Source organism: Gastrolobium bilobum, unplaced genomic scaffold (assembly GCF_033153095.1).
Source record: "Gastrolobium bilobum isolate Gb01-03AN ecotype WA unplaced genomic scaffold, APGP_CSIRO_Gbil_v1 utg4848, whole genome shotgun sequence".
Classification (NCBI taxonomy): Eukaryota; Viridiplantae; Streptophyta; class Magnoliopsida; order Fabales; family Fabaceae; genus Gastrolobium; species Gastrolobium bilobum.
In genome coordinates this window covers 208562-230329 of record NW_026899359.1, presented here as the reverse complement: position 1 = coordinate 230329, position 21768 = coordinate 208562, and the positions used below count along the sequence as shown (strand labels likewise).

At 34.9% G+C, this 21768-nt stretch overlaps 4 protein-coding genes across 7 annotated transcripts; 3 read left to right on the top strand and 1 right to left on the bottom strand.

The window, feature by feature from the left end:
• Positions 1-2287: 2287 nt before the first annotated feature.
• Positions 2288-5861, top strand: LOC133289823 (sugar transport protein 14-like). Its single transcript, XM_061487828.1, has 4 exons — positions 2288-2465; positions 4016-4338; positions 4467-5096; positions 5206-5861. Exons 1-4 carry the CDS (start codon positions 2324-2326, stop codon positions 5662-5664), a joined length of 1554 nt encoding a protein of 517 aa, XP_061343812.1. The 5' UTR covers positions 2288-2323; the 3' UTR covers positions 5665-5861.
• A 20-nt stretch (positions 5862-5881) lies between these two features.
• Positions 5882-9200, bottom strand: LOC133289822 (CRS2-associated factor 1, chloroplastic-like). 2 transcript variants are annotated; one of them, XM_061487827.1, is made up of 6 exons: positions 8481-9200; positions 8194-8321; positions 7561-7786; positions 7304-7431; positions 6673-7141; positions 5882-6594 (listed from the first exon to the last, which is right to left on the bottom strand). In XM_061487827.1, exons 1-6 carry the CDS (start codon positions 9184-9186, stop codon positions 6086-6088), a joined length of 2166 nt encoding a protein of 721 aa, XP_061343811.1. In that variant the 5' UTR covers positions 9187-9200; the 3' UTR covers positions 5882-6085. The 2 variants fall into 2 exon arrangements, with proteins under 2 accessions (XP_061343811.1, XP_061343810.1); XM_061487826.1 differs by having other exon boundaries at positions 5882-7141.
• A 2812-nt stretch (positions 9201-12012) lies between these two features.
• LOC133289867 (probable glycosyltransferase At3g07620) lies at positions 12013-15675 on the top strand. Of its 3 annotated transcripts, XM_061487885.1 has the most exons (6): positions 12013-12156; positions 12482-13107; positions 13177-13301; positions 13382-13512; positions 13932-14280; positions 14673-15675. In XM_061487885.1, the coding sequence occupies exons 2-6, from the start codon at positions 12624-12626 to the stop codon at positions 15342-15344; spliced, it is 1761 nt and encodes a 586-aa protein (XP_061343869.1). In that variant the 5' UTR covers positions 12013-12156; positions 12482-12623; the 3' UTR covers positions 15345-15675. The 3 variants fall into 3 exon arrangements, with proteins under 3 accessions (XP_061343869.1, XP_061343867.1, XP_061343868.1); XM_061487883.1 differs by having other exon boundaries at positions 12482-13301; XM_061487884.1 differs by having other exon boundaries at positions 12257-13301.
• A 501-nt stretch (positions 15676-16176) lies between these two features.
• On the top strand, positions 16177-20684 carry LOC133289873 (uncharacterized). The gene is made up of 9 exons (XM_061487895.1): positions 16177-16440; positions 16945-17050; positions 17221-17470; positions 17731-17835; positions 18052-18180; positions 18584-18633; positions 18705-18802; positions 19094-19378; positions 19849-20684. The coding sequence occupies exons 2-9, from the start codon at positions 16981-16983 to the stop codon at positions 20353-20355; spliced, it is 1494 nt and encodes a 497-aa protein (XP_061343879.1). The 5' UTR covers positions 16177-16440; positions 16945-16980; the 3' UTR covers positions 20356-20684.
• Positions 20685-21768: the final 1084 nt, after the last annotated feature.

The window sequence follows — 21768 nt, the reverse complement described above, 5'->3', positions numbered from 1 at the left end:
GGTGAGGTGAATATCCAATCTAATCAATGCCACGCATACTGAGTGTAGGAAGTTATAAAAACTACCTTTTTGTCCAATCTTATCTTTTGAGCTTTAAAAGGGAGTTTCATCTCTTATTTAATGTTTTAATTTAAGTAAATTGATATTTAAGACGTTTGGTGTACCTCATAAGGAGAATATAATATGATAATATTTTTATTCCATATTTGATAAGCCAATTAGATAGGATAAACTTATCTTATTTATTAATTGGGAAAAATAAATCTTATGTTGTAGGAGATTTTAATCTTATGTCATAGATACATCATCTGTAGGACCCACCTATTTAAAGAAAACAAAAAACAAAAAAATAAGTGGTACACCTTTTTATGGTGTGTGTAGGAAGGGTTTATTTTCTCATGCAACATGAGAAAAACAAACCCCTTATTAATTTTATCTTTTTCGAAAACGAATAAGATATCCTAGAATTTAGCCGAATAGGATAACAAAAATAATTGAGAATTTTGGACAAAAAAACTCCACAGGCTACTTCCCCAAGGGAAAAATTTTAAAATTTAAATTGAAAAATTATATAAAATTATATTATATAGAATATTTTTATCTATTTATATCATATTTGAATATTATCTAATTCCTATCAAACACATTACAAGATAACATAATATTATCTAACTCCTATTATGCACAACATCAAATATAGAATATGATATAAGCTTATCATACCCATATTATTTTCTATTTGCTATCCAACCCTATTATTGTATTAATCCTAATCCTGCCATGACTATCAAACGGCATTAAATTAAGGGTGCATATTTTCTTATGTTGTAGGATAGTAGGAGAGAAAAAAAGTAGAGATAAGTTAAATGTGGATCCCACATTTTAAATTAAAAAAGAAAAGAAAAATTAATTGGCACGGAAAACGAATTTGTGTAGGAAAAAGTTCTTATCTCATGTAGAAGGAGATAATGATTTCCCTTAAATTAATTTAGGTAAAAGTAGACCTACGCTCGGGATAACCCTTGTTCAAAACACTTTATCTGAGCACATGGGTGATGGGTGGAGTCATTTTCTTATTCTCTGAGTCAAGAAAAAAGATGGTTGACTATATTTTATTATTACATGTAATTTCATGTCGTTTAATTAATAGAGAGTAAACTCAAATTATTTAGTGAAATCAATATAAAATTCCATACTAAATTAAGATAATATTAAAAAAAACCATGTATTATTATTATTCGTCATCTAATTACATTCCGGGACCGATGCATATTTATTTCAACCAAAGGGGCGTAAGTAAACAAAATGTATATGTGAAAGTTGGCAAATTGAGCCACCATATTAGAAAAAGGTGTATTTTCGTCGACAACTGGCACATATAAAGGGATAAGATTGGTTGAACAAAATCCAAATCTGATATTTTTCCTTTGTCAGAGTTATTACTGGTTTCTATATTTATGTTTTGAATCACTAAAACAGTTTCCAATTAATGTTATACTCTGTCAGTTTAGATAGGATTGGATCAAAAATCGGAATCGTCATTTCCTAAAATTGCTCGTGTCCTAGCTGGCTTTCAGGATCAATTTATTATCATCTCGTACATTTTAATTTAAATAATATATATATAAAAATATAAATAAGTTATTCTAGTTATATTTTTTTATACTTATATATTATTTCTCAATACCATTATATTATAATCTTAACATTTGCTATTTATCTCTTTTCTTAAGATTCTAACGAGTGATCTCCAACATCATTATATCATAATCTTAACTTTTAATATTTCTTTCATCTCTTAAGATTCTATTCTCAATCATGATTAGATCATGGGTTTTGCATTTGTCATGTTGCATGACAAATGCAAAGTTTCCTACACATACATCAATATTTGTGTTTTATTTTTTTTATTTTAAACATGATGGACCCCACACTTATTGTCACAAGAAAATTTTCTTACAACATAATACTTGTTTTTCTCTTATATTATAATCGTAACCGTTATTATTTCTCTGTTCTGTCAAGATTATGATCTACAATATTATTAAACCGTAATCTTCATCTTTATTATGTTTCTCTCCTCTTATGATTATAATTTAATAGTGTTAGAGAATAATCGGAAGAGTATGATTTAAAAGTAGATAAAATAACTTATGAGACAGGCCTATTTTATTTCAACGAAAGAAAAAAAAAAATAAAAAAAATAAAAAGAGAAGCGTTGACTCTGACACTTTATATAAGTGTCTCTGAACTGGAACTGGCGCTTTGTGTGTCTTGTAGTGGTTGGTGTACCTTCCTTTAGAGAGGGAACAAAGGGACAGTAATGGCGGGTGGAGGATTACCAGATGGAGGACCAGGCAAAAGGGCTCATCTTTATGAACACAACTACACTCACTATTTCGCTTTCACTTGCATCGTTGGAGCTCTTGGTGGTTCTCTTTTTGGCTATGATCTCGGTGTTTCAGGTTTGTTCCTCCCTCAATTGTTGTTTCTATCATATTTTCACTTTCATTTTCCATCGATTCAATTTTATTTTATTTTTTTTTTGTCGATGTCCGTTTTCATTTGACAGTAATTAACTTCGGATTAACTCAACGACCTAATGATATCCACTGCTTCAATTTTGTATAATCCTCTTTCTTTTCTTCTTTTTTTTTTCGAGATTTACGAGACCTGTTTTATAAATAATAAAAAAAATTCTGCGGCAAATAAATTATTGTCGTCATCATTGTTTGAAAAATATCTTTCTTAACCAAGTTTTCATTGATGATGAGACGAGATAGAAAAAAATATAAAATTTTTAAACGAGCGGTTATAATCAAATAGCATGATCACGTAATCATTTCACGTAAAAGATGCACAAAACAATGTTGGGGGAATAGCCCCATCTATAGATCTTCATTTACATGTCAGATGCTTAAATATTTGGAGGTTCAGTGGAGACCTATGTGGACAAAAGAGAATAGAAGGCGTTCTTTCATGTTTACATGATTACTTTTAGGCTTAGTTTTTTGGTTGGTTATGGGATATTCCATATAATGTGCATTTTTTCCAATCTCACTTCTAAACTTTGTCCCCAATCTCGGCTGGAATTTTGTATTTCATTGGGTTCACCATACCTTGCAAGTTGCAATTCCGCATGGAATGAAACAAACACTGCTTCAGCTTTGACTATGCTTTAATTATTAATAGAAATTGAAAATTAGAAAATTCACAGAAGTCTATGCAGAAGGGTGATTTGTAAGTTTTAAAGAGCAATTCTTTTTCTATCGGTTCATAGACTAATTCAATCCTAAAAGTCTAAGATGTTAGGTGTCTCTACTCTCTAACACGCCCTTCAATACACATGCTCTTTTTATTTATGTTTAGAAATTTAATAATTAATTAATATTGGTCACAAAATTTTTGATATCATATAAAAAATTTAATTCAATTCAAAAACTTAAATTATTAGATAAGATCAATTAATAATTTGTATATTATATTTTTTTAACATAACTGATTAAATTAAAACAACCATATTTCTCTAACACAAACTGATTAAATTAGAAAAACTCTATACCCACTCTGAAGTTCATCACATGTTAATAAATTATAATTATAAAAAATATAAATTTACAGGCTTTACCTAAAGAAATTAAATTTATGAAAAGAAATTAAATTTATGAAAAGAAATTATGATTTTTTTTTTCAATTTGATTTTCTAACGCAGTTAGTAGCTTTACAGTTTAGGTTTCATATTAAAAAAGTTAATCAGTTCCACCATTGTCCTCAGTGAGTCTCTGAGTTCACCTGGTGGAACCTGAAACATGTGATAGTCGCTATTATTTATTGCATTCCTAGCAAGCCAATGAGCACAATGATTAAACTGACGAGGAACATAGTTGCTCTGAACATTTCATTCCTCGTTAACCCATGCGCATAATTATGGCTAACTTAATAATATTCACGAGTGATATTCCTTATTGCTGCAAAGGATCATCATAATTTTACTTGATATGTTGTGACTTGTCAGGTGGGGTGACTTCAATGGATGATTTCCTGATAAAATTCTTCCCAAAAGTGTACAGAAGGAAGCACATGCATCTGAATGAGACGGACTACTGTAAATATGACGACCAAGTGCTGACACTGTTCACATCATCTCTTTATTTCTCAGCACTGGTTATGACATTTTTTGCTTCCCACTTAACAAGAAAGAAGGGAAGAAAGGCCAGTATCATAGTGGGAGCCCTTAGCTTCCTGGCTGGAGCAGCCCTCAATGCAGGTGCCCAGAACATTGCAATGCTAATTGTTGGCAGGATCTTTCTTGGCGGAGGCATTGGGTTTGGTAACCAAGTAAGTGAAAATGTGAAATGCTCCAAAATACAAATATCATTAGACATATAATAATTAATAAAACCAAAGATAACATACATAGAAAAACCTACCTAAATGTTTTCTTACTGTCACATCTTATTTTGTAGGCTGTTCCCTTGTATCTCTCGGAAATGGCTCCAGCTAAAAACAGAGGAGCAGTGAACCAACTGTTTCAGTTCACAACCTGTGCTGGAATCTTAATTGCAAACTTAGTGAATTATTTTACTGCTAAAGTCCATCCCCATGGATGGAGAATATCACTGGGTTTGGCCGGTGTTCCTGCAATTCTAATGTTTTTTGGAGGTATTTTTTGTGCCGAGACACCTAACAGCCTTGTGGAACAAGGAAAACTCGATGAAGCAAGAAAGGTATTGGAGAGAGTAAGAGGTACCAAGAACGTTGATGCTGAATTTGAAGATCTTAAAGATGCCAGTGAAGAAGCACAAGCCGTGAAGAGCCCGTTTAGGACACTCCTCAAGAGGAAGTACAGGCCTCAACTAATCATAGGCGCCTTGGGAATTCCAGCATTCCAGCAGCTAACCGGCAATAACTCCATCCTCTTCTATGCCCCTGTCATTTTCCAGAGTTTGGGATTTGGCGCCAATGCATCTCTGTTTTCTTCTTTTATTACCAATGGAGCTCTCCTTGTTGCCACAGTCATCTCGATGTTTTTAGTTGACAAGTTCGGTAGAAGAAAATTCTTTCTGGAAGCTGGTTTTGAAATGATACTCTGCATGGTAACTACTTGTTTATGCTATTATTGTCCTTGAGTTTCATAGAACAAATGCAATGCTAACCACTGCTCCTTGAATTACTTACTGAACTTTTTGATTGATTGATTTGCAGATTGCTACGGCTGTGGTTTTGGCTCTGGACTTTGGACATGGCAAAGAACTTTCGAGAGGCATCAGTGTCTTTCTTGTTCTAGTGATTTTCTTATTCGTTTTGGCATATGGAAGATCTTGGGGTCCCCTGGGGTGGTTAGTTCCCAGTGAGCTATTCCCATTAGAGATAAGGTCAGCTGCACAGAGTATTGTGGTCTGCGTCAACATGATATTCACTGCGCTCGTTGCACAACTGTTCCTCTTGTCACTTTGCCACCTTAAATATGGAATCTTCTTGCTGTTTGGTGGCTTAATTGTCATCATGAGCTGCTTCGTCCTCTTCCTCTTGCCGGAAACAAAGAAAGTTCCAATTGAGGAGATTTATCTTCTTTTCGAAAACCATTGGTTCTGGAAGAACATTGTAGGACAGAGGGCGGGCCAAGACAAAGTATCATCAATCGGAAAGCCAGCAGCTGTTTAAGATTCTCAACAAAACAGATTGAACAAGTCTTTTTTTTTTTTTTTTAACAAAGGAAGGAGAGGGGGGGGGGAGGGGGGGGGTTAAATTGTTTCATGCTTCCATTATAAAAAACAAATAAATGGATTATAATATTTCTTTTTTTTAAGTATAGACAGTTGCTTTTATATGTATTGAATCTCTTTTCGTCAACAATCAGAATATTTTACTACAAACAATACCATTTAGAGCCATGAAGAGGTTCACAATTAAATAACGACAGGATGGAAACCATATTGACATAATATATATGAACAATACTATGCAAAGATACACAGCAGCATAATAAAACTATATCACGACGTTGTTAACAAATGCACTATGTTTTATTCAGATAAAAAAATGTACTAAATGGCGACAGTACTCTTGATAATACCAGCTAGTATCATGTTAAAAGTTTCGCAAGTTCATCAACTCCTAATGTTCCTTGTGGTACAACATTCAGAAATTGTTCATCAAAATTTTGTTTTCTTGGAATTTTAGAACTCTTCTCCCTTTTACCTTTCATGGAAACAGAGATAGTTTTCTTTGTCTCCAAAGTTGAGCCTTCTTGCTTGTCAACTTTTTTAATCAAAACCTTCCTCTGTTTCCCAAAATCAGGTTCGGGTGGATTGATCTTTTTCCCAAAATCAGGTTCAGGTGGAGCTGATTTGGCAAAGGCAACTGTGGTTTGATAAATATTGTCCGCATCGAAAGAATCTTTATCTAAAACAAGTGCACTGCCTTTCTCAACAGCTCGCTCCAACAGTAATAAAATTTCTTTCGTACAAGGGGCAGCTGGCCTTGATAGCCTAGAGGCATCTGCTGATTCTGAACCATCTAGCAACTTATCAGCATGAATATCTACCATGCCATTAATATAATTGTCACTAGCTTCTACCATCGCATTGAATCCTGAAAATGAAGCAGAAAGACCATCACTGCAGCTTTTGCTATCCATTACATCCTCAGTTCCATGGCTATCACTCATACCTTCCGAGGGGAATTCAGCATGGCTATGACAGTGAGATATGGACATACTTGGACTGGTGCTCCTGCAAGGTTCTGGCTCACCAGAGGAGCCCATGGCTTCGTTTGTGGTTTCAGCTTCATAGGTTTTTGCAAGTGAAGCAGCATCAGTAATCACAGATGCAGATTGCTTGCTATGTTCAGTGGGATACAGCACCTCAAACTTATCCGAAGTCAAATCACTTGAACTAGAGGAAATGCTTGTGTCATGCGACAAATTGATTACATGCTCTGCTGAATTCTTCTGTAGACAAGCTGCTGGGAGTTCTTGGGCTTCTGACGGCAGTGTTTTGTATTTTTCATTGTCATCATCAATTTTATTGGCTTCCTTGCAGTCATTTCCGAGATCTGGAAAAGCGGACTTCCAATTTCTTCCTCTCCACATAAGTATGTGCTCATTTTCAAAAGAAAGCAATGTGCATGGAACAAGATCCTACAGTCAAAGAACATATGTGGAAAAAAGATGTGACAATATCATAGTTAATTAAAAAAATTCAAGACATGTCAATGCTATATTACATAAAATCCAAACCAAAACAAAAGAAGAAAAATGAGTCCATATGCTCTTCAACACAGGATGCAGAATTGGTTATACCCTTAGCTTTGCTCCAATCTTTCGATAGTCACTTTTATTTAGTCCTTGACAGTTTATACGCACAAGTTCACACTCTTCAAATGCCTCTCTGACTTTTTCTACTAGTTCAAGATAAACACCATTTTTTCCTGTTACAAGAAAAAATAGCCAATGCATTAAAATAATATACAAGTATCAGAATAAAGACAGAGACACGTAGATGTTAGTTTCCCGAAAGAAGAATAATTTATCTTCAATGCACATTCTTAAAAAGGTACCTAGCTTGCATATCGGAATCAATATTCTTCCCTTCTGACGCATTTCAGTTGCTTCTTCTAGTGTTAGACCTTCTGGAACACGCCGAACCAGCCGAGGATATACTGGAGACACAGGTTTCCACAACATCAGAGGAAAACGCGGGCGTGTTTTATAATTGTAGTTTCTGCCTCGGAAAAGGAACAACACACCACCCCTTCTGTAAATGACTTTCCCCCCGGTCTTTTCCTGGAAAATCAGATAACATGAGGCAAGAGAATCCTAAATAATAAAGGGGAATGTTATGCACTTATTTGCACATTTCCATTTATTCACAAATCTTGCATTTCTCCAATCCTCATCTTTGCCCCACTATCACCTTTCATCATCGACACTAATTCTGGTGATTGAGGGACGTGAGGAAATGAGAACATATAAATAACATTACTCAACAATAAAACACGATTGATTTCTTTTTAATGAAGAATGTCATGGTATATAGCCAATATAAAACAGCAGGTTATATAGAAGTTGTCAATGAACAAAGGAATGTTCCTAAACATTAGCACGATTGAGCGTTTCTCCAACATGACATGTTTGACTCGTATATTGCTTTTACCAAATGATCAGAGAGGGTAAAAGCAGAAGAAACCAACCTCTAACTGCTGGCAAACATTATCCATGTCAACAGTACACACTCCTTTGCACTTTATCTTGCACACCCTCCGCCGCTTCCAAAGAGCATGTATATTATCCAACATGTTATGTGTCAAACCATCTCTACCTAAAACAGGAAAACCGAATGCACACAGTAGGTAAACTTTCCATTCCCAAATAACCATATAAGGAGATGCAAAAAAAGTTATCTCCATCCAATTCTTAAAAGGACACAGTTAGATTAACCACGCAGAAGAATGAAGAAAAAGGAGAGAATAGTAGGAACCAATATTGAGTTGGCGACTGGTTTTGATGCAGCTTTTAACCAAGTCACTGATCTCCTCCTTCGTCAATGGGTCCCCCAATATCTCCTCCCTCGTCTGCACGTACCTTGGGTTCGTCCCAGGCAAAAATGGACCGGGAGACTGAACCGGCTTAACACCCTTCTTGTGCGGCGGCGGAAGCACGAACGAATCGAACTCCTTCAGCTTCTTCTTGCTTGGTGGCAGTGGGGCCCTCCCGGTCCAGGGACGCGGCATGGTTACCGGTCCAAACGGCACAAAGGGCGGTTCCCGCATTTTAAGGGGCTTAACCTTGGGGGTCTCGGTGTAGCTATACTTGAACTCAAACGGTGCACCGTCAATCACGTACGACACTCCGTCTTCGCTAATCTTAACATTTTCGGGTGCTGCGCTCACAGGTTTGGGTCTCCATTTTGGTATATTTGAAAACCTAAGCGCTGGGTGCGATTGCCGATCAACGGTGGGCTTTGGTGGTGGTGGTTTCTTGTTCTTGTAGTATTTGGAGTTTTTCCCCGGTTTGGCCGGAGCGGAAGGGTTGCCGGACGACCGGGATGTTTCGTTGGAGTGGAAACCGGTTTCATGGCGTGGGTGGGTGAACCTATCGGAGCGGGAGAATCGGAGCTCCGTTGATGGACGCGGGTTCGGGTCAAGAGATTGCGAGAAGAGGGGAGAAGATAATGTGCTTCGCATTTTTTCAGTTTCTTCTCAACTCTCAAGTGAGGGATGACATGACGTGATCCATTCAAAACTGGGAATTAGCAGTGTGACGTCGTATTTGGTTTATCTTCAGTTTTAAGATAATATCTTATATTTGGTTAAATTCGCATATTTTATTTTATTTTTCTAATGTTATCAGAACTCACCCTCTCATTCATCTAGCTGAGAAATGGGGTCGTTTGTTCAATCAATGGGTGATTAATTCAACTGTATGACTCAGGTTAGAATATAAAAACCAATACTTTATATATAAAATATTTAAATACATATAAAAAAATGTTATATTAGACTGCAAGCATATATAGTTTTTGTAGGAATAAAAAAAAAAGTCATATATAATAATCACATATAATATATGGTAAAAAAATAAAATAAAAAATTCAAGTATTAAGTAATCATATATAATTCTTCTACCAAGTATTCTCAACTATTATAATTCTTTTACTAAGTATCATCAACTAACCATATTTAATCTTAATTTATTATTTCGTAAATTTCTTTAATGTTGGAAGTTAAAATTTGAGATCACCGTATAAGAATATACCACTAGTAAACAAAATTATAAAAAAATTTGAAAAGAGTTTCACACTTTTTTCAGACAAGATGAGACAATTTTAATTTTTTGTTTCATAAAAATGCATGATCCGTCGATTTTTATAACTCAATCAGGTCACCGATTTTAATCAATTTTGATCGAATTCAATACATGACCAGCTCGATACTTGATTCGAAACAGTTCAATGAACAGTTTATCAAATTCTGGATCAACCCGTTCGAGCCGAGTGCGATAACAATGCCTTTTTGTCTGGATTTGTTTGGTGTCCGGTGATTGCAGCTTTCTTCAGTAATTCAGCAGTGATGTATTTGATACGGATGAATTAATGATGATGGGTTAACTTAAAGCATATAATAAGGAATTGAAAAACAATGTGATTATCACTAAAAAAAAAACAATGTGATTCATACGCTCTATTTGAAGATAAAAATTGACATCAACGCTTACTTTAGCTCAGAAAATTTCACTCCATCTTGTACTATTACTTTAGCTCAATTATGTATAAAATAATAACAAGAGTAAATACTTTTTTTGGTCATCAGCAAGTTTTACGATATCCGCTTTAGTTCCTAACAAATAAAAAGATTTATCGTGGTCCCTAAAAAATTTAAAATGAACCCATTTTAGTCCTTTTAGGGACTAATATGGGTCTTTTTTGAATTTGTGAAGGACTACGATTTCAACTAAATGGGTCCATTTTGAATTTTCTAGGGACCATGGAATTTTTATTTGCTAAGAACTAAAACGGGCGTCGTGAAATTTGATGAGGACCAAAAAAGATATTTACTCTAATAACAACAACTCATTCATTTTAAAATAAATTATATTACTCAAATTGGTTTAGTGACAAGTAATTTGAATAATTTGTATGAAGTTATAAATTCTACTTTTATGCTACCATTATATTCAAAATAAATAAACTATAAAAAAATATTTCTGTAGTTAATGCAGATAAATTATCTGTATTTACTTTCAAAATGACGTTATTTTGGGATTGAAAAATTAGAAAATTATATTTATAAAGACCATAATAATTCTGAAATAAATTAAAATTACAAAAAAAATACCATGATTTTAGCTTCAAAATAACATTGTATTGAACTTATTGCAGATAATTTATCTGCAGTAACTATAGAAAAAGCAAACCCGTAAATTATATGATAAGACATTATTTTAACTTAACGAATAATTTCATGTTCGCGAGAAATCCATGTATGTTAAAAATAAGGGATAAATATGAATCATGTTGTAGGTATAAAATTAGTGTTATGCAATTACGTAAGACAAAGTAAAGTAATTAAATAGTATGTCTTTTCAACTTTTTATTATTATTTAATTTGTCTTTTTTTTGTAGGAAAAAAAATTTGTATTGAACTTATTGCAGATAATTTATCTGCAGTAACTATAGAAAAAACAAACCCATAAATTATATGATAAGACCTTATTTTAACTTAACGAATAATTTCATGTTCGCGAGAAGTCCATGTATGTTAAAAGTAAGGGATAAATATGAATCATGTTGTAGGTATAAAATTAGTGTTATGCAATTACGTAAGACAAAGTAAAGTAATTAAATAGTATGTCTTTTCAACTTTTTTATTATTATTTAATTTGTCTTTTTTTTTTTGTAGGAAAAAAAAATTGTATTGAACTTATTGCAGATAATTTATCTGCAGTAACTATAGAAAAAGCAAATCCATAAATTATATGATAAGACATTATTTTAACTTAACGAATAATTTCATGTTTGCGAGAAATCCATGTATGTTAAAAGTAAGGGATAAATATGAATCATGTTGTAGGTATAAAATTAGTGTTATACAATTACGTAAGACAAAGTAAAGTAATTAAATAGTATGTCTTTTCAACTTTTTTATTATTATTTAATTTCTTTTTTTTTAGGAAAAAAAAAATCAGTCATGTTGCCTGACGGATCTAAAGCCCAAAGTAATAATAATAATTTGAGTGGGAACTTTTATTGGTCATCCCAAACAAAAATGCGACGTCGTATCTGCTGGGGACCTTTACCCCTGAAACGAGAGCATCTGCTGCCATCATTCAATCAATGCTATACAGAAAGCCTGCAAAGTTTCATTTACTTCAAAGTTGAAAGCACAACAAATAAAACCAAAAGATTAAGATTAAAATATGGTGGGGTCACAAGAATTTAATAATACTTTTGCCTGAATCATATTCATTATTGCCTTTTGATGCCACATTTAGACTTATCAAGTAAGATGCTTCTGCGTGGGATTCTCGAAGAGTTTGTAACTTCATTCTCTTCTGCTTTGAGCGGCCGAAGGCTTCTTTGTTTGGCTCCTGAGAAAATTGAAGATAACAAAAGAAAAAAGCTTGAAGGATAACTCTTCAGTCTTCACTGCTCTGAGGTTTGTACTATAGTGCTTTATGTTGTCTCTTTCCTTCTATTTGAAATCAAGTAATGGCAATTTTGAACTCTTTGCTTTTACTTTCTTCATGCTTCTAAAGTTCATGCATGCTTGGGACTGATGCAGCCACATTGCCACTCTCTCTCTCTCCCTCCCACACACGTACAAGCAGAGATTATGCATCCTTCTAGCTGATTGAGCTTGCGCCATTTAAGAAATAGTGAAAATTTAGACCCCAATTGTTTCTTTTTCTTTAATTTTCGTGCAGCAATTTTCTGGCCTGCCTGCAAACTCTCTGATTATCTAATTTTCCATTTTCTTTTAGGATACTTCTATTTCTTTTCAAAGTCTGAATTTCAGTGAATTGGGAGCTTATGCAGCATAGTATTGGCCATATTGAAATTAATTTCCGAAGAATTATTAAAGTAATTTGGGTGTCACCTGACCTCTGTTCTTGAGGGGTTTACATGTTTCAATATTTTGATGAGTTATGCCATATGGGAAACCGGAGATTGCTTTTTCTGTTGGCGGTACTTGCTGTTAATTATTTGCTGTTTCAGTCAATATTGGTTCCATATGGAAGTGGAAACGCTTCTTGGTCTTCAGCGCCGGAAAACTATGAATTGTTACATGATAAAGTTAGCTTTCTATCATTGCACTCAACTCCTAAGTATTTCACTATTTGGAATCCACTAGCAGGTAATGCTTCAGAGTTTTCTAACTCTTCTGGTTTCATTGCTATGTTGGGAAAAGTGCATATTCCTATTTTTGGAAAAAATGACAGCTTGGAGTTGGAGAGTGTTGGTTTCAATAAAAGTTTCGCAGCAGTTTTGGCCAAGGACAGTAAGGTTGGCTTTTCAGTGAAGCAATTTTTGGAGACAAAAAGGGATATTTCTACAATATCTCAATTGGTAGAAAATAAAAATATGGATTCAAGGGATACATCTCAGGGTACAACTTCCTCTGCTAATCTGACCAGTCTTGAAATTTCTCCCCAGAAAAATGATTTTTTTTCCTCAGATAACAGTGCTGCAGCGAGTACTCCTAGGAAAAAGATGAAATGTGACATGCCGCCTAAGTCAAGAACATTAATACAGGAGATGAACCATATACTGTTGCGCCGCCGTGTTTCTTCTCGTGCAATGGTATTAATATTTCTGTCAATTATGAACTAGCTACCTGGAGTTATGGTTATTTCAATCTGAAGTTCAGCTTTTGATTGCAGAGACCAAGGTGGTCAACCAAACTTGACCTGGAAGTTCTTGCTGCAAGGTTAGAGATTGAGCATGCTCCTATAGTAACATATGACAAAGAACTTTATGCTCCTCTCTTTCGCAATCTTTCTATGTTCAAAAGGTAAGCTTGGTGGAGTTTTTAGGGGGTGTGAACACAACTAAAGTAAGTCCTGCATTGACATGCATCGGTTCTGACACATGCATGTTTTGTTAACACCTGCTTCTTCTTATTGATCCTTAAAAGGTTTGGCCATTGCCCCTCCCCTGAAGGATTAAAATAGAGGCTGGAATAAAAAAGATATTAACTTCTTGAATAGCTACTCACACCTTTAACCCCCTTTGATCATGCAGGAGATTACCTTAATCACAATCAATTAAAGAAATTACTCAATTCGCATCATCAAATTGTGTCATCTTAATACTTTTTCTAAATATGATATTGGGCTCACATGTTTCCTCCAATATGCCTTTTCCTTGTCCTTCGGTGTGTGACTTATGTGTGAGCTACTATGTGTGACTTTTTTCTTGTTGCATTTGCAGGAGTTATGAACTCATGGAACGCATACTCAAGGTTTATATATACAAGGATGGAAATAAACCCATCTTTCATCAACCTATACTTAAGGGACTATATGCCTCGGAGGGTTGGTTTATGAAATTGATGGAAGAAAATAAGCATTTTGTTGTGAAGGATCCTGCAAAGGCCCACCTGTTTTATATGCCATTTAGTTCACGTATGTTAGAATACTCCCTTTATGTTCGTAACTCTCATAATCGGACAAATCTCCGTCGGTATTTGAAGGACTATACAGATAAAATTTCTGCAAAATATCATTACTTCAACAGAACTGGTGGTGCTGACCATTTTCTTGTTGCTTGCCATGATTGGGTATGTTGTGTGCTCTTTTTTATTTTTTTTCTTTAATTCCACTTGCATGATGAACCACATACTGTTCCAGCTTACAAGATATTATATTATGATAGTTGAATTGGATGTCTCTTTGATGTCATAATGGGACATATTCACTGCGAAGAGGTCCTATTTTGTCCAACTATGTCATAGCCGTTTTGATGAATATATAAGGGTTAAAGGATAGACATAAGCAACCTTTTTGTTGGACATCATGTTCTAAAATAGACCCCTCTTACATAGTGTTATGCTGAGTTGCATCATCTACTGTAGTTTGCATGTCAGTAAATCTATCTGTAGTGTGTGTGTGTTTAGCATAACACTATGCTTTTATCATCATAGCTAAAAGATTTATAACTGGATTGTTGCAGGCTCCGTATGAAACAAGGCACCATATGGAATACTGCATAAAAGCCCTCTGCAATGCTGACGTAACTCAAGGCTTTAAAATAGGAAGGGATGTTTCTCTTCCAGAAACTTATGTCCGGTCAGCAAGAAATCCTCAGAGAGATCTGGGAGGAAGGCCTCCTCACCAAAGACCCATTCTTGCTTTCTATGCTGGAAATATGCATGGTTATTTGCGTCCAATATTGCTAAAGCACTGGAAGGACAGAGACCCTGATATGAAGATATTTGGCCCATTGCCACCTGGTGTTGCAAGCAAAATGAGTTACATCCAGCACATGAAGAATAGCAAATACTGTATATGCCCTAAGGGATATGAGGTCAACAGCCCAAGGGTGGTTGAAGCCATATTTTATGAGTGTGTCCCTGTGATTATATCTGACAATTTTGTGCCACCGTTTTTTGAGGTTCTAAATTGGGATGCATTCTCAGTAATCCTTGCAGAGAAAGATATTCCCAACTTGAAACACATACTTCTTTCAGTGCCTAAAGAGAAGTATCTCAAGTTGCAACTTGGGGTCAGAAGGGTTCAGAAACATTTTTTCTGGCATGCAAAACCCTTGAAGTATGACCTCTTCCACATGACCCTTCATTCAGTTTGGCATAATAGAGTGTTTCAAATAAAGGTGAGACGATGATGCGTATGAGCCCTCTGAACTAGAAAGCTGAAGCACATCTCGCTAAAGAGCTTATGAAAAAGAAAAGAAGACTTAATTATAATAGACACTGCTTCTTGAGATGTGGAGGGAATTTCTGGGTATGAGAAATTGAGAAAGAAGATAGTAGGAACTAGGAATCTATATTTAGTGTCCTATTTTGTTCTGTTTGTATATATGTTGCACCATATTTCTTCTGAATGTATTAAAAAGAAAATATTTCGGATCATTTTGCTGAGTCACCATGTTTTGAAGTAACAAGTAAGCTCAACTTTTCTCTTTCTTTCATCACTCTTGTTTCAATTATCTCACATCTCAAGCATGTTTATCCCTAAATGTGACAAACAAGCGCTCAAATAGTTGTGTCATTCTCCTTACGAAAGCCCAGGAATTTGCTCCCAACACTCCACGTGTCCCCTCCTTCTTTAGAGGGAAGGCAGCAATCTTCGCTGTCCTATCCATTGCCCTTCAATTATGAGAAGATCCCAATCTCCAAGCTCCTTGTTACTAGTTTTAATCATCTTGTAACCTTTAGATCGAAACATTCGCTGCATTTATAGTACAACTGTCATTGTCAGATTTAAACCAAAAAAGAAAAGAAAAACACAAACCTTAAATCTTTGAGTTTCCATGAATTTTAGAAAAGCAACAAAAAGAAGTGAAATTAATAAGAAATAGAAGTAATAATTAAATCATTGGATTCTCCGTTCCATTGTGAATCAAAAATGGACCAAAAATAATAAATTAAATTAAATACGTAGTATATGTTTGTTATATTGCGTGTATAGAATGATAAGTACAAATGGATAACCACTCAGCCGGAGATATGATGTTACAGCGACTGGATAAAGATCAGTGAATGTTCAAATTCCCACCAATTTTTAAATCCCTATTAATCCATTGATTTCCCCTTTCCCTCCCCTTCTGGTCTTCTCCCTTTATATTATATATATATATAATTATGCATTTCATATTACCTTGATTCTGGAGAAATTTTGTGTGTCTGTATTTGCAGGGTGCTGCCATTTCTATTATTGAGCTTCAAAAAGTTCCAACCACGTGTTGTAACTCAGTAACCGTAAGCCACTTTATCATTATTTGATATTGTTGCCTTCTTCTTCTTCTTTAAGATGTCGTGTCGTTATGGATGCTTGGATCTATCCCTATTTCTTTATGTCTCACTTTGTCTGGGTTGTAATCATCTGCTTTGCCGTTTCTCTTATTGTCTTGTACTTGATTTCAATTTGCTATGGCCGTTGTTGTGGTTATGATCAACAAAATTCCCAAAGGCTTTCTCAATTTTATGCAAACTGACACTTAACCTATTAAACATGATCATTTGTGGGTGTCATAACTCAAACGAGATGCAAGACTAGGGCGGCTTAGTTCTTCACTGAATGCTAGATTCCGGGGCCATTTAGATTTTTATCTTTTCTAATTCCTTATTAAATTTTGTCATATGATAGCTCATAAGAACGAATTGCTTCTTGCTTTAGATTGGATGTTTGTGACTAGTATGTCTATCTCTCCTACAAACATTTTGGTATAATTTTACCAAATTTGACGTGGTTCCTCATTTCAGGCCCGTGGCAATGATATGATTGGATTTTACTAATTCATGGATGGCATACTCATCAATCTTTTTAGATTGACAAGTTATATCAGTGATCGATTTATACAATTTATTGGTGAGTTCTTGATTTCATTTCTACATGCTTGCTGTATAGCATGCTTTTTTTCACCGTGGCATATTACCCAAATGTAGAAAGCTATGATTTTTCAATTATCATTTTCTGTTTGAAGATGTTTCTTTGTAAAGCATAATGTAGCTATATTTTGCATGATGCCAATACTGCAGAGGATCTGGTACTTAGAGATGCAGTTAGATGCAGTTTTAGGGTCACTCCAGGGGTCATCTCTTCAGTACACTGTTCAGAAGATTATACCAGAAACACATCTTTGCGACCTCCACAAATTGGAGGTGAAAATCATGGTATCTGTGAAAGAAGAGCCTTTAACAATAGTAAAGAACTGCTTGTTGATACGAGATCTATAATTGTAAATGCCAATTATATCACTGCAGCCGTTCCTTCCTTTTTGTTAAAAGGGTAATAACCTATTCTCCTTCATGCGTAACAACACCACAAATAAACAACAATGCATGAATTTAAAGTCTAACTGGTACTCTGTCAATGAACTTTTTCAAATCAGATGAAATTGAATTATCTATTTATTTATTTATTTTTTATTTTTGAAAATTTTTATTTTTATTTCACTTCTTTCACCTAAATTTTGCACGAGTTGTTCATTCTATGTTAATAATTTGTATTTTAATCATTGCTACTGCATTATCCTTATCTCTGTGCAGTTTGGCACTCCCATTATTTTGTCTACGATATGCTTGGCGTTTGGGAATGGCTCCTTGGAGATATTCTTTCTCATGCATTAGATGTGCTCAAGTTCATATTCATAGGTAAAACAAAAAGGTTTATGGAGGCAAACTGGTGGGAATGATATATTTTTAAAAAAAATTTACATAGCTTCTTTTCTGAATTCACTTTATTCTTCTTAGTTTATTCGTCCTGATTAGCATCTTTTAGCCAGAAAAAGTAACTGCATATGATTTTTTGGTTATTGTGTTACTAAATACTGCTATAAAATGATAGTTGATAATTATTGGAATTCTCAGAATTACATCTCGTGTGTCAAACACCTTGCGTGGTTCTTCTGATGATATTGGGTGGTTGCAGCATGCTTCTGGAATGCCTCCAGTACAGGATGGAACTTCAAGATTCTTGGAATTGCTTTCAGAAATAAGGTTCCCTATTTTATTATAAGATTTGAATTGAAATATACTGAACTATATAGATTTCTTTCTGCAATTCTCATTAACCTTTTGAAAAGACCTTGATTTTCTTGTCAATTCTTTCACATGCCAAATTTGGTACAGTTGTGTTAAACTTTAAATAGAACTTATTCCCCATTTTATATTAGTGCGTTTTAAGTTCCCCCCCAAGTTTTTGGTCTTGTTTGTTTTGTTTTTTCGTATCATCATATGTCGGTTTTTGAATAGAAGTATGATAGAGATTATCTATATTATTCTGTCATTTTAAAATTATGCTTCCTATTCTCACAGAAAGTCAAAATGTAGTTGATTTGTTGTTGATATTTTATTGGCGAAGTTTATTTACATACACTGTTTTGGTGATTTTATTCTACAGGAATGGAGAGCACTCATTGCCCAGTTCATTCGTTTATCTGTTGATTCCAGGTATGACAAAATCCATATGTCAACTACCTTTGCGGTTTAGATTAACGTACATGTTCATTTTATTGTCACAGGTCTCTTCAGCAATCATGGACCCTTGTATTTTGTTGCCACTAAGAGGTTCTTTTCAAAGATGGGTCTAGCTTGCCATATTGCAAAAGTTCATAGTGAGGTAATTGATCATTATTTTATTTAAATTAGTCAACCAATATTACCCAATTCTATTAAACTTTCCTTTCACATGGTTCTGTTGTTGTTACCCAACATTACAAAACCTGGTTCTGTAGATGTTTTTTTGCTGATATACATTTAACTTTTAGTTCAGTAGTAATGCATTTTTCCCTTTGAACTTTTTTTCGAACACAAGATTTTCAAACATCTCTTTTTTCTTTACATTATTCATCATAAAAAATATATTCTTCTGGTGTCTGACTTTCCAATATACATTTGTTTCTCTTATAAGGCATCAGTAGAATACAATGCCTTGGAACTCAAGCTATACATTGAGGAGATTTACTGGGGTTCTGGCAAGCCTGTCATGCTACTGGGACACAGTAAGGGTGGGATTGATGCTGCAGCTGCATTGTCTATATATTGGTCCGACCTGAAGGACAAAGTAGCTGGTTTGGCACTGGTACAGAGTCCATATGGTGGCACCCCCATAGCTTCTGACATTCTCCGTGAAGGCCAGATTGGTGACAAAGAAGCCAGGAGGATCATGGAGCTTATAATATGCAAAATAATTAAGGTACCGATTTCCTATGCTATAAAGTTTGTGTGTGGACTTCGAGAGTACGATGTTCTCACTTATTTGCCTAAAAATGATAGCAGGAAAGAAAACTGTTTCACTTTAGATCGCTATACCTGCACCATGAAATTTGATGTTTGTGTAGGACGTTTGTAGGCTATATGTATCCCCTCGTAGGAGAAATATGGTATATGCCAATTGCTGATTGATTAAGGTGTTTTTCTTTCAAATTGGCAAGTATGGTTTTAAAATAGGCTGCTGGCCTACTATTGAGATTCTCTGAACCAGATCATGTATTCATGTTGCATTTTGCTTCAACTTCATCACAATTTTATGTCAGGAATCCTAAGTCCTAACTGCATCTGATTTTGATCTCTTTCTTTGTTTATACACACAACCAAACTTCATAGTACATGAGGATATCCTTTTCCTTTTTATTGTTAAATGTGTTTCAATTATATGTACTTTAGGGTGACATACGGGCATTGGAGGATCTCACCTATGACAAGCGGCAGGAGTTCATCATGAAGCACAAGCTCCCCCTGGATATTCCTCTGATCTCCTTCCATTCTGAAGCAAGCATTGCCCCTGGTGTTCTTGCAACAATGACCCAGATAGCTCATGCAGAACTTCCCTGGCTCCTACCAAAATTTGGAGCTGAGGAGTCTGATTCATTTGATGAATCAGGACGCCAAGTTCCTATAATGATTCCTATATCTGCTGCCATGGCTGTATGTGCTCTCCACCTGCAGCTCAGATATGGAGAAAAGAGTGATGGCCTTGTGACATGTCGTGATGCTGAAGTTCCAGGATCAGTTGTTGTGAGGCCCAACAGGAAGCTTGATCATGCCTGGATGGTTTACTCTTCGAAGAAGAAAAATCCTAGTGAACCTGACGCTCGTGAAATGTGTGAAGCTCTGCTGACTTTACTTGTAGAGCTTGGTAAGATAAAAAGGGAAGTGGACCAAGTTTTATAATGAGATATGCTTCATTATTCTTCCCAAATTCAACTTCGGTTTTGGGTGGCCACTTGGTTGTGTTGCTTGTTCTGTTTTCTTTGGTTGCTGCTTGCTTGGTTTGAGCTACGAGGCTATGAACAAACTTCATTTTTCTCTAACGGATGTTTCAGTTTTTCGGCTTCGTGCATATACAATCCAACTTAGTACCCTTGTGAAACATTTTAATTCTTGATTTGGATTTGGGAGTCACTTGAAAAACCATTATAATAGAAGCACCCTCAATTAGTTGCACTTGCCAAAAAGCATAATTTTCTAAACCAGAAATCTACTTCAGATTGAGAAGCAAAGCAATCTACGTCAAGCAACAATCACACAGCATGTCTTAAAGCTGTGATGTGGCGAGAAAACTCTCTGAAGGTCCAAAGTGATAAGAGTCAAATTAGAAAAGTTTTTGTTCTAGGTTCTTCATATTATAATAGATATAATAAAATAATTCATGTGTCTCCTAAGGTTTAAATTTGGGGGCGAGTTGGTTGCGTATTAGAAACTATGATTACGTTGTTTACCAACAAAAAAAAAACTATGATTACGTGATATAGAGTTTAATTCTTATCGTTTCCCTTTATCAAATAAAAAGTTGAATTTAAGAACCAGGTAATTACAAATAAAAAAATGTAAAAAATAATTTAAGTAGGACATATACTACAGCTTTATCATTTGGTATTTATGGGAATTCATATATTGGATTTGGCAATATCAAATATTTTAAAATATGAAATATTCCAAACTGAAACTAGAGGTGGCAAAGTAGTCAGTCCGCCCCCTGTCAAGGATTGGCCGGCCCGAATATATTTTATACCTCACCCCCCGCTATCAATCTGCCAAAAAATGAGTCAGCCCTCCCTATCCCATTTGACCGGCAGGGCGAGCTAAGCCCGTTTTGCCGGCCCTAATTGAAACTACCTCTATTATATTTTTATTTTTATTTTTTGGTAATCTAAATTACTCTAATTTTAAATATTTATACAAATTACAAATTTAATTATTCAAGTGACAAGAACTAATTAACAATTTTGGCCTTGTTACATTTCGGGTGGTGACAATTGATGGCTTTTAAAGTTGGCAAAAAAAATTAATATATTATTATTTTTAAAAAAATTACAAAAATATATTCGTTTTGAATCAATTTACGGATATATTCCACTTAGTTTCGACCAATTTAGGCGAAAGAAATCTCGCTCAGTTTGGGAGTCTAGCCTAATTCAGGCTAAACTAGTCTTGCTCCATAGAATCAGCAACCCTATAAATATCCCATTTTTCACTTTTTTTCATTTCACACAACCTCTCTACCTTCTCTTAGACTTTGCTTTGACTTCTCTCTACATTTGTCCTTGAGACAAGGTGCGAGCACTAAGACTTGACGTGGTAAAC

Coding starts and splice junctions, on each gene's coding strand:
- LOC133289823 (XM_061487828.1), top strand. CDS start 2,324: ATGGCGGGTGGAGGATTACCAGATGGAGGACCAGGCAAAAGGGCTCAT. Junction 2,466..4,015: donor CTATGATCTCGGTGTTTCAG/GTTTGTTCCTCC, acceptor GTGACTTGTCAG/GTGGGGTGACTTCAATGGAT. Junction 5,097..5,205: donor TTGAAATGATACTCTGCATG/GTAACTACTTGT, acceptor ATTGATTTGCAG/ATTGCTACGGCTGTGGTTTT.
- LOC133289822 (XM_061487826.1), bottom strand. CDS start 9,186: ATGCGAAGCACATTATCTTCTCCCCTCTTCTCGCAATCTCTTGACCCG. Junction 8,322..8,480: donor CAGTCGCCAACTCAATATTG/GTTCCTACTATT, acceptor TTCCTGTTTTAG/GTAGAGATGGTTTGACACAT. Junction 7,787..8,193: donor ATGTTTGCCAGCAGTTAGAG/GTTGGTTTCTTC, acceptor CTGATTTTCCAG/GAAAAGACCGGGGGGAAAGT.
- LOC133289867 (XM_061487883.1), top strand. CDS start 12,624: ATGTTTCAATATTTTGATGAGTTATGCCATATGGGAAACCGGAGATTG. Junction 13,513..13,931: donor AATCTTTCTATGTTCAAAAG/GTAAGCTTGGTG, acceptor TTGCATTTGCAG/GAGTTATGAACTCATGGAAC. Junction 14,281..14,672: donor TTGTTGCTTGCCATGATTGG/GTATGTTGTGTG, acceptor GGATTGTTGCAG/GCTCCGTATGAAACAAGGCA.
- LOC133289873 (XM_061487895.1), top strand. CDS start 16,981: ATGGATGGCATACTCATCAATCTTTTTAGATTGACAAGTTATATCAGT. Junction 17,836..18,051: donor GCTCAAGTTCATATTCATAG/GTAAAACAAAAA, acceptor TGGAATTCTCAG/AATTACATCTCGTGTGTCAA. Junction 19,379..19,848: donor TAATATGCAAAATAATTAAG/GTACCGATTTCC, acceptor TATGTACTTTAG/GGTGACATACGGGCATTGGA.